This window comes from Pseudophryne corroboree, chromosome 2 (genome assembly GCF_028390025.1).
Source record: "Pseudophryne corroboree isolate aPseCor3 chromosome 2, aPseCor3.hap2, whole genome shotgun sequence".
NCBI classification, from domain to species: domain Eukaryota; kingdom Metazoa; phylum Chordata; class Amphibia; order Anura; family Myobatrachidae; genus Pseudophryne; species Pseudophryne corroboree.
Window position 1 is genome coordinate 636,849,794 of NC_086445.1, and position 16,942 is coordinate 636,866,735.

Here is a 16,942-nt window from a genome sequence, read left to right on the forward strand (position 1 = left end):
CTGCGATACAATTTCTATTGCCCAAGGATCTAACAGGGAGTGAACCCACTTGTGGCTGAACTTACGAAGGCGTGTCCCCACCGGGCCTAGCTCCGCCTGTGGAGCTCCAGCGACATGCGGTGGATTTTTGTAGAGGCCGGGGAGGACTTCTGTTCCTGGGGACTAGCTGTGTTGTACAGCTTCTTTCCTCTGCCCCCGGCTCTGACAAGAAAGGACGCACCTCAGACTTTCTTGTTTCTTTATTCGAAAAGCTGCATTTAATAATGTCGTGCTTTCCTAGGCTGTGCAGGAATATAAGGCAAAATATCAGAATTACCAGCTATAGCTGTGGAGACCAGGCCCAAGAACCTTTCTCCACACAATCCTCAGCCTTCCATATACCTCTTAAGTCGGCATCATCTGTCCAATGTATATTCTACAGGACACGTCAAGCAGAAATCGACATAGCTTTTGTCTCTAGGACCCAGTATACTCATGTCCCTTTGGGCATGCTTTATAATTATATATCTATCACTTAAGACAGCATCTTAAAATATTTATATGCATACTAGGGTCTCAATCTCTGCTGATAAGGTACCTGTCCACGCTGCCACAGCGCTATAAACCCATGCCGACACAATCGCCGGTCTGAGTAGTATACTAGAATGTGCACACTATCTGCAGGATCCCTGAGAATAGCTAGTGCAAACAGGACACCCAAGGGGAAGATTCTCAACACATCCTGGCCCTAGTGGGGAAAGGATACAGCCTGAGAATTCTCTTGTGGGAAGCTGCCGTCTCTTGTCTGGAGATTCCCGCTCTTTTTCCTCATGAGAGGAGGGAAATTTACCTCAGCATTCTTCCCCTTAACATGTGTACTCTCGTGTCAGGGACAGATGAGTCATCAGTGATATGCAAATCATCTTTTATTCCAATAATCATATATTGAATATCTTTTAGCGTTCTTGGCTGTAACTTTGCATTATCGTAGTCGACAGTGGAGTCAAACTCTGTGTCGATACTTTGTTATTTTGGATAGTGAACATAGAGAGACTCTGAAGGACTCTGTGACATAGGGACAGACCAGGGTAGATTTCCTTTCTGTTCCCTAACCTTTTGCGCAATAATTTTACCTCAGCACTTACACATATCCAAACAGGTGTCGGCGTTGTCGACGGAGACACCCTCCCACACACATATCCGCTCTATCACCTCCTGAGAGGAGCCTTTTACCTCAGACATGTCGACACACGCGTACCGATACACCACACACACAGGGGATGCTCTATTTGAAGACAGTTCCCCCACCAGGCCCTTTGGAGAGACAGAGAGAGAGTATGCCAGCACACACCACAGCGCTATATAATACAGGGATGTACACTATACTGAGTGATTTTTCCCCTATAGCAGCTTATATACACAGTTTTGCGCCTAAATTTATGTGCCCCCCCTCTCTTTTTTACCCTTTGTGTACCAGGATACTGCAGGGGAGAGCCTGGGGAGCTGTGAAGATAAAATGGCGCCGGTGTGCTGAGGAAGAAGGCCCGGCCCCCTCAGCGGCGGGCTTCTGTCCTTTTATGTACTTTAATGGCGGGGGTTAATGCACATATACAGTTTATCAGACTGTATTATGTGCTTTTCGCCAAGTAAGGTAATCTAATTGCTGCCCAGGGCGCCCCCCCCCCCAGCGCCCTGCACCCATCAGTGACCGGAGTGTGTGGTGTGCTAAGGGAGCAATGGCGCACAGCTGCAGTGCTGTGCGCTACCTTAATGAAGACCGGAGTCTTTAGCCGCCAATTTTCAACTTCTCTTCGTTCTTCTGGCTCTGCAAGGGGGACGGCGGCGCGGCTCCGGGACCGGACGACCGAGGACTGGGCCTGTGTTCGATCCCTCTGGAGCTAATGGTGTCCAGTAGCCTTAGAAGCCAAAGCTAGCTGCAAGCAGGTAGGTTCGCTTCTCTCCCCTCAGTCCCACGTAGCAGTGAGTCTGTTGCCAGCAGATCTCACTGAAAATAAAAAACCTAACAAATACTTTCTTTTCTAGGAAGCTCAGGAGAGCCCCTAGGGTGCATCCAGCTCTGGCCGGGCACAGATACTAACTGGGGTCTGGAGGAGGGGCATAGAGGGAGGAGCCAGTGCACACCAGATATAGTACCTAATCTTTCTTTTAAGAGTGCCCAGTCTCCTGCGGAGCCCGTCTATACCCCATGGTCCTTACGGAGTACCTAGCATCCACTAGGATGTCAGAGAAAAGGTGATTTGTCAGACCACATAACCCGTATCCAATCATTTACTGTCCAATTCCTGTGTTCCTGAGCAAACTGGAGGCATTTCACCCTGTTTGCAGCAGATAGCTATGATGTACTGTATGCACAGGCCGTCTGCTTCTGTAGCCTATGCAATGTAATGTGAGGCTTACTGTTCATAGACAGGCCACCTGAATTACTCCCTGATTCAGATTATCCATAATTTAATGAAGCGTTGCCCATCATGGAGACTGAACAAGTTCTCCTGTTTTTTAAGGGGGCAATCATTTACATGGCATAACCAGGAGAACTTTCACAAAATCTCTCCCTTTCTGATTCTCGCACCCTATTACATTCCCACCTTCATGTTCAAAGTCTGTTAGATTGCATCGTGTACCCATTATTTCATGACTGATTTCATTAATCTTTTCATACCTTCACCGTTCTAGTACAAATTCAGACATCCTACTTCAGCATTTTGTGGGGAATATCTACTTAACAGAAAATCGCCTGGTGGCCATATTTATTAGGCCATTCAGTGTATTTCATATCACCTGCACTACATATTAAATTCCAAATCACCCATATTCTATCCAGGGGCATTTTAAAAGAGAGGGGGCCCGCGTGCAGACTACCCCTCCTCTCCACTGCGCCATAGGCTCTGGCACTGTGCCAGAGTCTTCTGCGCATGCACAGGTCTCCCGAAAGCATGGCATCCGCCATGGTCCCGAGACTATCTACTGCGTATGCATGGTAGCCATTTTGGAAGTGATGTTTTGCTGCGGCTGCTGCGGCTGTAGCACCCTTCACGGGACTCCGGAAAGATGAGTATTAAACAATATGGGTGCATTGTGTGCGGTGTGGCCCCCCTGGACCCTTGGGCCCGTGTGCACCGCACACATTGCACCCATGATAGAACGCCTATGATTCTATACCTCTTACTGAAAATAACCATTACTAAGTCAGCAAATGATACTATATTGCCACAATAATCTGTGCACAAATATGTACAGCCAAGTACATACAGTAAGCAAAATTAGATCTTTTGTCTACATGGTGTATAAAACCAAACCTATGTATTAGTAAAGGAAGAATCTCAATACGTGAAGCCCCTCAACATTCACAAGTGCAGCACGATAGAAGCTCTGCAGGCAGTTAGCACCTTTCTAGAGAATGCCTGCACATGCTCCTTCTCCACTCACTGATTTTATTTAAAGCTATTGTCATACTCAAAATGTCAGTTTTGCAGGAGTGCACAATATAAAAGGTGCATGAATGGTCTCAAGCTGCCAACAACCCTGGATCTGGAGAAGTCCCTGGAGAAATTGGTTACTTACTTTATAATTCAGATACTGTGCAGTGCTGAATGATAATTATATCCTTTAATGTATCATAATAACGTGACATTCTAATATCAGAAGCCCAATTACTTGTGGTTGACCAGATTCCAATTTAATTACTGCAAATGTAGCATAATGTTTTAAAAACACTATTACCTGGAATGGAATTACCAAATTCACAGCCTCTCCAACTTGTTTCACGAATGTCTGACGTAAATATCTTGGGAGACGAATTTTTGGGCGTTCTATGACAAAATCATAATAAAACAAAATATTAGTAAATATTCTACTTAAATTTGATTTTTATAGATGGTAGCAATCGCGCCTACAGCATGCATGCTTTGCTATAAGGAGCAAAAATAAGACAAGAATGGGCATTTAAGTTACCAATAACCAAGGCCTGGGTGGACAATTTTAGCAAGCATTCTCATGATGGGTCACACAAGCATTCTCATGATGGGTCACACAAGCATTCTCATGATGGGTAACACAAGCATTCTCATGATGGGTCACACAAGCATTCTCATGATGGGTCACACAAGCATTCTCAAGATGGGTCACACAAGCATTCTCATGATGGGTTAAACAAGCATTCTCATGATGGGTCACACAAGCATTCTCATGATGGGTCACACAAGCATTCTCATGATGGGTCACACAAGTAGTCTCATGATGGGTCACACGAGCATTCTTATGATGGGTCACACAAGCATTCTCATGATGGGTCACACAAGCATTCTCATGATGGGTCACACAAGTAGTCTCATGATGGGTCACACAAGCATTCTTATGATGGGTCACACAAGTAGTCTCATGATGGGTCACACAAGCATTCTTATGATGGGTCACACAAGCAGTCTCATGATGGGTCACACAAGCATTCTCATGATGGGTCACACAGGCATTCTCATGATGGGTCACACAAGCATTCTCACGATGGGTCACACAAGCATTCTCATGATGGGTCACACAAGCATTCTCATGATGGGTCTCATGATGGGTCACACAAGCATTCTCATGATGGGTCACACAAGCATTCTTATGATGGGTCACACAAGCATTCTCACAATGGGTCACACAAGCATTCTCATGATGGGTCACACAAGTAGTCTCATGATGGGTCACACAAGCATTCTTATGATGGGTCACACAAGTAGTCACATGATGGGTTACACAAGTAGTCTCATGATGGGTCACACAAGCATTCTCATGATGGGTCACACACGTAGTCTCATGATGGGTTACACAAGCATTCTTATGATGGGTCATACAAGCATTCTCATGAAGGGTCACACAAGTAGTCTCATGATGGGTTACACAAGCATTCTCATGATGGGTCACACAAGTAGTCTCATGATGGGTCACACAAGCATTCTTATGATGGGTCACACAAGCATTCTCATGATGGGTCACACAAGCATCTCATGATGGGTCACACAAGCATTCTCATGATGAGCCACACAAGCATTCTCATGATGGATCACACAAGCAGTCTCATGATGGGTCACACAAGCATTCTCATGATGAGTCACACAAGCATTCTCATGATGGGCCACACAAGCATTCTCATGATGGGTTACACAAGCATTCTCATGATGGGCCACACAAGCATTCTCATGATGGGTCACACAAACAGTCTCATGATGGGCCACACAAGCATTCTCATGATGGGTCACACAAGCATTCTCATGATGGGTCACACAAGCATTCTCATGATGGGTCACACAAGCATTCTCATGATGGGCCACACAAGCATTCTCATGATGGGTCACACAAGCATTCTCATGATGGGCCACACAAGCATTCTCATGATGGGTCACACAAACAGTCTCATGATGGGCCACACAAGCATTCTCATGATGGGTCACACAAGCATTCTCATGATGGGTCACACAAGCATTCTCATGATGGGTCACACAAGCATTCTCATGATGGGTCACACAAGTAGTCTCATGATGGGTTACACAAGCATTCTCATGATGGGTCACACAAGTAGTCTCATGATGGGTTACACAAGTAGTCTCATGATGGGTCACACAAGCATTCTCATGATGGGGATCTAATGCAGAGATGGTCACAACATAATTCACAAATTAAATAGATGCAAAAAAAAGAAGAGAAAAGTGTATTTTTTCCAGTATACAGAGCTCGAGATGCGGTCCTGTCGTCAACAGTAGTATATGCACCTTGTTTACACCAGGCATGATTTGAAAACCCTTACATTATGTCACACTTGTGCCCAAGTTGACAAGCATTTATTATATGTACAACAAATATATTCGCTTCTAAGCATCAATGAAAGTACAAAAACTTTTCTAATACATACAGCATAAATTACTCTCATTTATGTATATGCAAAACACATAAAGCGTAGTATAAGCCCACGCAACAAAGAAAACACCAATCAGTATCAGCAGGGTGTAAACAAACATAGGCATATCTAATGGATGTAGAGTGTGCAGTGCACATGGTCCTCTGAGTCATGGGGTGCCCCTACTGCACATCCTGCAGCCATACATTATCTTACCTCTACAGCGTTGGTGCTACAGAAATCACACAAACATTTTTTCCCAAATTCTGCACATACAGTGCATCCGGAAAGTATTCACAGCGCTTTACTTTTTCCACATTTTGTTATGTCACAGCCTTATTCCAAAATGGAATAAACTCATTTTTGTCCTCTAAATTCTACACACAATACCCCATAATGACAACGTGAAAAAAGTTTTTTTGAGATTTTTGCAAATTTATTAAAAAGAAAAAACTAAGAGTTCACATGTACATAAGTATTCACAGCCTTGCTCAATACTTTGTTTATGCATCTTTAACAGCAATCACAGCCTCAAGTCTTTTTGAATATGATGCCACAAGCTTGTCACACTTATCTTTGGGCAGTTTCGCCTAATCTTCTTTGCAGCACCTTTCATGCTCCATCAGGTTGGATGGGAAGCGTCGGAGCACAACCATTTTCAGATCTCTCCAGAGATGTTCAATCGGATTCAAGTATGGGCTTTGGCTGGGCCACTCAAGGACATTCACAGAGTTGTCCTGAGGTCACTTCTTTGATATCTTGGCTGTGTGCTTAGGGTCGTCGTCCTGCTGAAAGATGAACCGTCGCCCCAGTCTGAGGTCAAGAGCGCTCTGGAGCAGGTTTTCATCCAGGATGTCTCTGTACATTGCTGCATTCACCTTTCCCTCTATCCTGACCAGTCTCCCAGTTCCTGACACTGAAAAACATCCCCACAGCATGATGCTGCCACCACCATGCTTCACTGTAGGGATGCTATTGGCCTGGTTTCCTCCAAACATGACGTCTGGCATTCACGCCAAAGAGTTCAATCTTTGTCTCATCAGACCAGAGAATTTTGTTTCTCATTGTCTGAGAGTCCATCATTTTGGCAAACTCCAGGCGGGCTGCCATGTGCTTTTACTAAGGAGTGGCTTCCATCTGGCCACTCTACCATACAGGCCTGATTGGTGGATTGCTGCAGAGATGGTTGTCCTTCTGGAAGGTTCTCCTCTCTCCACAGAGGAATGCTGTAGCTCTGACAGAGTGACCATCGGGTTCTTGGTCACCTCCCTGACTAGGGCCCTTCTCCCCCGATTGCTCAGTTTAGACGGCCGGCCAGCTCTTGGAAGAGTCCTGGTGGTTCCGAACTTCTTCCATTTATGGATAATAGAGGCCACTGTGCTCATTGGGCCCTTCAAAGCAGCAGATATTTTTCTGTACCCTTCCACAGATTTGTGCCTCGAGACAATCCTGTCTCGGAGGTCTACAGACAATTCCTTTGACTTCATGCTTGGTTTGTGCTCAGACATGCACTGTCAAGTGTGGGAGCTTATATAGCAGGTGTGTACCTTTCCAAATCATGTCCAATCAACTGAATTTTCACAGGGGGACTCCAATTAAGCTGTAGGAACGTCTCAAGGATGATCAGTGGAAATAGGATGCATCTGAGCTCAATACTGAGCTTCATGGCAAAGGCTGTGAATACTTATGTACATGTGATTTCTAATTTTTTTACATTTTTAATAAATTTGCAAAAATCTAAAAAATTGTCATGTTGTTATTATTGTGTGTAGAATTGCGAGGAAAAAAATGAATTTATTCCATTCGCCACGCGCACACAGTACCTATAAGACATTTTTTCTACTTGCACCACTGGACACATATAGGGGGGAATCCAAATGTTTGAAAAGTCAGTTGAGTGTCTGTATTTTCCTGTCTATTAGGAAAAACCAGACACCCAACTGACTTTTCAAACAATTGAATTCCCCCCAAAGTATTCACACTACATAACTGCAGTGAAATTCAGTACCCTCTCAAGCAGTAATGTACATATAGACTTGGGCTTTCCATAAAGAGGAAAATTGTGTAACACCACAGCCTCTAGTATCAGAAACACTTAAGGTCAGCAGCAGAATGTATATACCACATATAGAAGCCCTTTGACAGATGCTTCCATTTACATACATGTAAAGCTGCCACACTCTTTTACAGTTGGTGTGACAAGTCTTACTTATAAGTGCTAAGCACCCCACCTTGTATTTGCATTTTGTGTAAGGTAGCTATAAGTGTAAACTTTTATTCCAGACCCTCTAATATGACACCGTCGATCAGATACAAAATTAACTGCTCCTGGACTTCCCTCTTAGTTTATAATTGCTGACACCTGTGTTAAAAACACTCTTCTCATCAATTATTCAGCTCAACACATGTGACAGCAATTAATAATTAAGAGGGAAGTGCAGGAGAAGAGCATTTTGTATCTGGTTGAAGGGGTCAAGTTGGAGTGTATGTTAATCACTCATAAACATTAGCGTTGTTTCAATATACAGTATAATTCTTAGGTTGCATACTACTTATGCAGTCAGGCTTGTATTAATGCCGCGGCATCCTCCTCTGACAAGATGGCCATGCTGCACCCCCACCCCTAAATGCTACTTGGCGCAAGTGGGTCCCTCTCCTCTATGGTGCCATCTTCCCAGTGATATTTCAGAAAGACTGCAGAGTCTTTGCTTTCACTGCATGGAGCCATGCAATTTGGGATTTATTTAAATATATTTTAACCATTTGTACAATTTGGACAGAGGGTCTAATTCAGACCTGATCGCAGCAGCAAATTTGTTAGCTATCATTTTTTGATGGACAAAATTTAGATCTCGCATGTTTGATTGTTCCAACTGTACCAGCAGAAGTTCCTGTTGTGGACCATGAGTACAGTAGTTGAATGTACTGTATATTCTTCACAATTTTACATGACTCTTCTGTCTGTGACATTCTGTATATTGTCTTCAGGAAATTTGGGGCTTATTGAGTGTTTTTTTCAAGCTCTTATAAAAATATTCTCCTCTTGGTAAGTTTCTTATCGTTTTATTGAAGTCCACAAGACAAAGGCATTGTATGCAGTTACATTAATAATATTATAAAACATTATCATTGGCCATCAGTTAATTTTTCACTTGCAAGTATACATGTTCACAAGCTGATCTAGGGTATCCAATGGCTTTTTGTCACGTTACAGTCCAATTTTCTGTTTGGCATTTTGTCTAGATTATCACTAACTCCTTTGTCATTATCTTTCTTTAGGTTTTTTCTTTTTGTGTGTGGAAGATACAGATGTAACATAGTAACATAGTATCTAAGGTTGAAAAAAGACAATTGTCCATCGAGTTCAACCTATTTGTGGTCTCCTATGCAGGATTATTTGGTATAAAATTTTGACTGATGCTGATGTCAGCCGTTACGTTTTACCCCTCTTTTTTATAATAACTATAGTGCGTGACTATGCACCATAACCCTGGATATCCTTATCCAGTAGGAATTTATCTAACCCATTCTTAAAGGTGTTGTCTGAGGTGCCATTACAACTCCCTCGGGCAGGGAATTCCAAACACGTATCGTCCTTACCGTGAAAAAGCCTTTACGCCGTATTGTGCGGAATCTCCTCTCCTCTAACCTGAGCGAGTGTCCACAAGTTCTCTGTGTTGATCTAACCAAAAACAGGTCCTGCGCGAGATATGTGTATTGTCCCCTTATAAACATGTGTCCTCATACATCTTTGCAGCAGTCGTGCGAAACAGCCCCTCTTGGCACTCCAAGTCCTATGAGACTCTGCTAGTGTTGGACATCTTTTTTGCCAAAAGTGCATCTTAGTTGCAACTGGAAATGCTCCTTACATAAGTATTCAATAGTACTTGATAGAACCACGCTTTGTGCAATAACAGCTTTATGGGGCATATTCATCACTGCGTGCATTTTTAATGCACCAACTCACAGAGCAAAAATTTATATTTTTCATGCATTTAATATTGTTGGAGCGTCGGGACAGAGATTGCAAAAAACGCTCCGTCCCAGCTATCGCTATCACTTTGCTTCTGGGTTCAGACTTTGCAAGCCACCTGCACATGAGCCAGTAAGGGCCAGTAGAGAAAGAAAATATATTAGAATAGCTGCCAGGACCATGCTACATTTTGTGGTGAGGAGAAAACGGCTTCCCTGCCCCTCAGTCTAGCAAGTCTGCCTTTCTTGGTCAAATCAGCCCAGAATAGAGGCGGTGACCCAGAAGTGTCTGTCTTAAACTGAGTGAAAGGAGGAGCAGTGGCCTGTCTCAAAGCAGCTGGATCTATTGCAAAGCCCAGAGTGCTGATATAGAAAGCTGCATTTGGAAGTGAGTACAGCAGCTCCTAATCTTCACTCGGGATGCCGGCTGTCACTATACCGACAGCGGCATCCCGTCCGTAAGAATGCCGGCAGGGGGGCAAGCGCATGGAGGCCTCTTGCGGGCTAGCTGTGCTCACCTTGCCTGTGTAGACACCCACAGAGGGAGAATTACCTACCTCGCCGGTATTCCAGCGGCAGGATTGTACCACAGTCGGGATTACGCCGTCAGGATTTCGCGACCATCGGGATCACGATGTGTGCTATTTTAAACGCACTCCCTTCACACTCCTCATGTACCTGTGTACAGTACAGGCTACATAACTTTAAGCATATAGGGGCAGACACCCGCCATTAACATACTGGCACCCTGTTAATAATGACTATACATGAGGGTATGATCTTATAACCTATCAAGCCAAAGAGAGAAGAAATGTAAGATGCAACCCTTTTTACTAGACTCTCCACTACAGTATAGTCAGTTAGTTGCAGTTAGCAATGGACATTCCTAGATCTGTGAGGGAGAGATTCTGCTCTGCGTCTGACATAGGGCCACTAAGTAAGCTGTAACCATCAACTCCTGGACACATACAGTGAGAGATGTCTTCATAATAAATTATAAGTAGCACTTACACAACTGCCTCCATAGGATGCAATTCATATATCAAAGAAAATGGACAATAAAGCTACAATCTTTGTCACTCTTCACTGACGGTACAGTTTATGCCATCCATAGAGATTAATAAATACTTGTATTTTCTAGGACTCTATGGGCCAGATACAAATGTGCTCTCCCCCCTCCCAGCCGCGATCACACCTGCCAGCAGTATTCTAATGTTACTGCCGCCGGGCGCGACAAGAGCAAGACCCCAGAGGTAGCAAGCTGAAATGCGTGTACATGTAAAGAGACCTGCTTGGGGTCCCAAACGGGTCTTTTTACAATCAAGCCCATTAGTTTGGTCAGGTTTAGGTGCTTTGTGCGCCTAATCCCAACTGTACTGGGCATGATAGGGGCAAAAACGGGGGACATTTTAATATCGCCCCCTTATTTCCCATCACTTTAGTCGGGAGATAGGGGGTGTGTTAACATTTGAATCCGGCCCAATGTATCCAAGGGTATTTAATATTGTGCCTAATACAGATTGTACTTGGTGCTGTGATTACCCGTTCTTTATAGTAAAACTGAATTCATTTTTGGATCTGGGGTCAGGGAAGGGGTGACTACTGGAAGACGCCATCATACCCATTGGCGAGTGTTACAACTTCTTTTTTTTATCATTTTAATAGAATAACCCCCTCATCTCTGTGGTATTATTTATTTTTATAAATAGTGTCTTTTTGCTACTTTACTTAGGTGAGAGAAGGTAAAAGTTTGCTGCAGCTACACTATAGACCATAGGGGTTTCCTGCAGTTGACCTCTAGTGTACCCCCTTTCCTTGGAAGACAGAAGACAGTAGATAGCTCAGGGCAAATCCCTGCAAAGAAGAGAGTCAACCTAAAAAAATGCCCATAGATAAAACCAGGTGAGCAAGTGTTATATGTACATAGCAATATGACACCTCTGTCCAAACACCAAATCATTACAGTTCTTAAAAAACAAGGAAGAGCCCTTCTCCTTATTTCAAGGCACCAAACAGGGCTGCCCTCTGTCCCCCACTTTCTTCGCCTTGGCGATAGAGCCATTAGCTTGTATTCTTCTAGCACACCCTGAGATTGTGAGACTCAACTGGGGAGTATTATTGACATACAGTGGCTCTATATGCCAATGATATGCTGTTGTTCCTGAAGGACTATATAACAGCTATGCATGCAGTCATTCGGGTGATAAGGGACTTTGACAGATTTTCCAGCCTCAATATTAATTGTGACAAATCTTCCATTCTTCCATTGAGAAGGAATCTTCCTAGTGCCCCACTGATATCTCTCCCCCTCTGATGGTTTCCTAAATTCCAATACTGAGGTATATGGGTGTGCAATCAGATGAAGCAATATACTGATTTGAACATACTCCCATTATTTTCTTATCTGAAGGACAAAATTAGCTCTTGGGGTAGACTATCACAGGAAGGGTTAGGATGGTGGTACGACCAAAATTTCTATATATTTTCAAACAATCCCCAATTGATCTCCATGCCTCTCTATTCTGAAAATGGGTTTGGTATGGAAGATCGACAGTAACTAGGTCAACAGTGTCTAGGTCGACCACTATTGTTCGACAGTAACTAGGTCGACAGGGTCGCTAGGTCGACAGGGTCTCTAGGTTGACATGGTCTAGGTCGACAGGTCAAAAGGTTGACATGAGTTTTTGATGTTTTTTTGGTATCGTTTTCTCCCGACAATGGGGGTCATTCCAAGTTGATCGTAGCTGTGCTAAATTTAGCACAGCTACGATCATCTTCCCTGAAATGCGGGGGGACGCCCAGCATGTCAGTCCGGCCCCACCTCCGCACAAATACAAAAGCATCACACAGCGGCGATACTTTTGTATTTGTGGAGTAACTCCCAACCAGCGCAGCTCCTGCTGCTGGCCGGGAGTTGATTGTCGCTGCCACTGGCCGCAGCGGCTGCGTGACATGTCACGCAGCCGCCATGGCCCGCCTCCCCAACGGTCCGGCCATGCCTGCATTGGCCGGACCACTCCCCCCTGCCCCCTCCCGCACAGCGACTGCCTCTGTCTCAGAGGCGATTGCTAGGCAACGACGGCTGCGCACTACCAACCCAAACGCTGCGCTGCGACAAACTGCAGCGAGCAATCGGGTCGGAATGACCCCCAGTCTCCGGGAACCCCAATTAGTACACCGTGTCCCCTCGCAAGGCTCGCTTTGCTCGCCATGCAGGTTACTATTCCCAATCATAGTCCGTGTGGATCGTTAAGTATGAAAAAGTTCAAAAAAAGACAAAAATTGTGAAAAACTCATGTTGACCTTTTGACCTGTTGACCTAGAACATGTCGACCTAGAGACCCTGTCGACCTAGTTACTGTCGACCAATACTGGTCGACCTAGCTACTGCCGACCTAGAGACCGGATCCCTCTGAAAATGTAATCGTATGATACTAGTGGTGGCTCGGGTATTCCATATTTTAGATTCTACTATTTATGAAGTGCATAAATTACAGGTTGAGTATCCCTTATCCAAAATGCTTGGGACCAGAGGTATTTTGGATATAGGATTTTTCCGTATTTTGGAATAATTGCATACCATAATGAGATATCATGGTGATGGGAACTAAATCTAAGCACAGAATGCATTTATGTTACATATACACCTTATACACACAGCCTGAAGGTCATTTAATACAATATGTTTAATAACTTTGTGCATTAAACAAAGTTTGTGTACATTGAGCCATCAAAAAACAAAGGCTTCACTATCTTACTCTCACTCAAAAAAGTCCGTATTTCGGAATATTCCGTATTTCGGAATATTTGGATATGGGATACTCAACCTGTATTAAAATTTTTAGCTATTGACCTGGATACTTGCCTATGGCATTCAAGTTATCATCTGCTCTGTCTGTGAGAATGGTTTGGGATGACAGGGGCATAGCCCCGGGGGGTGCAGTTATACCTTGAGTCATTTATTCAAATATCGGATGAATATAGTCTTCCCTCTAATTATTTTTTTAGATTCTTGCAGCTCCGACATGCCTAACTACTCAGTTTACAGATAGGTTCCCCTCAATTACTAATGAAAAAATTTCGTTTTTGCTTTAGGCTCTAGGACAGAGGTTCTCAAACTCGGTCCTCGGGGGCCCACACAGTGCATGTTTTGCAGGTCTCCTCACAGAATCGCAAGTGAAATAATTAGCTCCACCTGTGGACCTTTTAAAATGTGTCAGTGAGTAATTAATACACCTGTGCTCCTGCTGGGTTACCTGCAAAACATGCACTGTGTGGGCTCCCGAGGACCGAGTTTGAGAACCTCTGCTCTAGGATGTCCTTATATATTAGATATATTCATTTATATTGTCCTCCCATCACAATAATGCTATTCCCTCTTTGCAATCCAGCTGGGAGTCCATGGTGGGTGTTTTCAGTGAGAAGGAGTGGAAGGCAGCACTTGAAAGCTCCATAAAGGTATTGCTTCTGTTTGATTTTAACAAATACAGGTTGAGTATCCCATATCCAAATATTCCGATATACGGAATATTCCGAAATACGGACTTTTTTGAGTGAGAGTGAGATAGTGAAACCTTTGTTTTTTGATGGCTCAATGTACACAAACTTTGTTTAATACACAAAGTTATTAAAATATTGTATTAAATGACCTTCAGGCTGTGTGTATAATGTGTATATGAAACATAAATGAATTGTGTGAATGTAAACACACTTTGTTTAATGCACAAAGTTATAAAAAATATTGGCTAAAATTACCTTCAGGTTGTGTGTATAAGGTGTATATGTAACATAAATGCATTCTGTGCTTAGATTTAGGTCCCATCACCATGATATCTCATTATGGTATGCAATTATTCCAAAATACGGAAAAATCCCATATCCAAAATACCTCTGGTCCCAAGCATTTTGGATAAGGGAGACTCAACCTGTACAATTGTTTATACTGCACACTGTGCACAGAACCTATTTGACCCCTATTCGAGTGTTGCGATTTGGAAGTCATTGGTCTGATCTATCCCCTAAATGTCTGATGACGTACTGGCACCTGTCATGGGAATGTTCCCTAGTTAAAACCTTCTAGATCCAGGTGAAAACTGCCATAACAATTCCTAGTACCCCACTCTTGATTTTCACACCTAAATTGTACCGCCTTATCGCTAAGGAAGATTATGGCTTTGATAAATAAAGTGCTCAATATGCTGTTAATTTGTACACAATAGTAAAGGTATGTTTTGCCAGGTTGTGGATCACTCTACAGCTACTGATTTTCATGCTTGGATCTCTTTAGTAAATGTTACGGTTGAACATGAGCGTTATTTATACATCGCTCTAAATGCAGAATCCAAGTTTGCCTTCACTTCATATTGGGGGTAATTCTGAGTTGATCGCAGCAGCAAGTTTGTTAGCAATTGGGCAAAACCATGTGCACTGCAGGGGGGGGGGGGGGGGGGCAGATATAACATTTGCAGAGAGAGTAAGATTTGGGTGGGTTATTTCATTTCTGTGTAGGGTTAATACTGGCTGGTTTATTTTTACACTGCAATTTAGATTTCAGTTTGAACAAACCCCACCCAAATATAACTCTCTTTGCACATGTTACATCTTGCCCCCCTGCAGTACACATGGTTTTGCCCAACTGCTAACAAAGTTCCTGCTGCGATCAACTCAGAATTAGTCCCTTTGTGTCATATTACACATATTACATATTATTAGTGATGAGCGGGTTCGGATCCTCGGGATCCGAACCCGCCCGAACTTCACCTTTTTTTGCACGGGTCCGAGCAACTCAGATCCTCCTGCCTTGCTCGGTTAACCCGAGCGCGCCCGAACGTCATCATCCTGCGGTCGGATTCTCGCGAGATTCATATTCTATATAAGGAGCCGCGCGTCGCCGCCATTTTTCACTCGTGCATTGGAGATGATCGTGAGAGGACGTGGCTGGCGTCCTCTCAGTTTCTATGTTCAGTTGGCTGCAAATTGTGCTGCAAATATCTGTGCTCAGTGTGCTGCAAATATCTGTGCTCAATGTGCTGCAAGTGCAAATATCTACGTTCTCTGCCTGAAAAACGCTCCATATCTGACTGTGCTCAGTGTGCTGCAAATATCTGTGCTCAGTGTGCTAATTGCTTTATTGTGGGGACTGGGGACCTGCAGTATTATATAGTAGGAGGACAGTGCAGAGTTTTGCTGACCAGTGACCAGTGACCACCAGTATTATACGTTCTCTGCCTGAAAAACGCTCCATATCTGTGCTGCATTGTAGTATATATATACTAGTATAAGGACAGTGCAGCATTTTGCTGACCACCAGTATAACTATATATATAGCAGTACGGTACAGTAGTCCACTGCTCTACCTACCTCTGTGTCGTCAAGTATACTATCCATCCATACCTGTGGTGCATTTCAGTTTTGCACAGTTTGCTGACCACCAGTATATACTATATAGCAGTACGGTACAGAAGGCCACTGCTCTACCTACCTCTGTGTCGTCAAGTATACTATCCATCCATACCTGTGGTGCATTTCAGTTTTGCACAGTTTGCTGACCACCAGTATATACTATATAGCAGTACGGTACAGAAGGCCACTGCTCTACCTACCTCTGTGTCGTCAAGTATACTATCCATCCATACCTGTGGTGCATTTCAGTTTTGCACAGTTTGCTGACCACCAGTATATACTATATAGCAGTACGGTACAGAAGGCCACTGCTCTACCTACCTCTGTGTCGTCAAGTATACTATCCATCCATACCTGTGGTGCATTTCAGTTTTGCACAGTTTGCTGACCAGCAGTATAACTATATATATATAGCAGTACGGTACAGTAGTCCACTGCTCTACCTACCTCTGTGTTGTCAAGTATACTATCCATCCATACCTGTGGTGCATTTCAGTTTTGCACAGTTTGCTGACCACCAGTATATACTATATAGCAGTACGGTACAGAAGGCCACTGCTCTACCTACCTCTGTGTCGTCAAGTATACTATCCATCCATACCTGTGGTGCATTTCAGTTTTGCACAGTTTGCTGACCACCAGTATATACTATATAGCAGTACGGTACAGAAGGCCACTGCTCTACCTACCTCT

The 16,942-nt window shown here is 43.7% G+C and overlaps 1 protein-coding gene across 2 annotated transcripts in view; it reads right to left on the bottom strand.

Moving 5' to 3' along the window:
• The window catches only part of LOC135041406 (myosin-binding protein H-like), a 202,567-nt gene that overhangs the window by 57,052 nt on the left and 128,573 nt on the right, over positions 1 to 16,942 (bottom strand). For both annotated transcript variants that reach the window (XR_010235039.1, XM_063954934.1), the window contains exon 4: positions 3,721 to 3,809. Coding sequence is in view for 1 of the 2 variants with exons in the window: in XM_063954934.1 (XP_063811004.1) it covers positions 3,721 to 3,809 (89 nt within the window). In the remaining variant the exon portion in view is untranslated. The remainder of the gene's footprint in view (positions 1 to 3,720; positions 3,810 to 16,942) is intronic.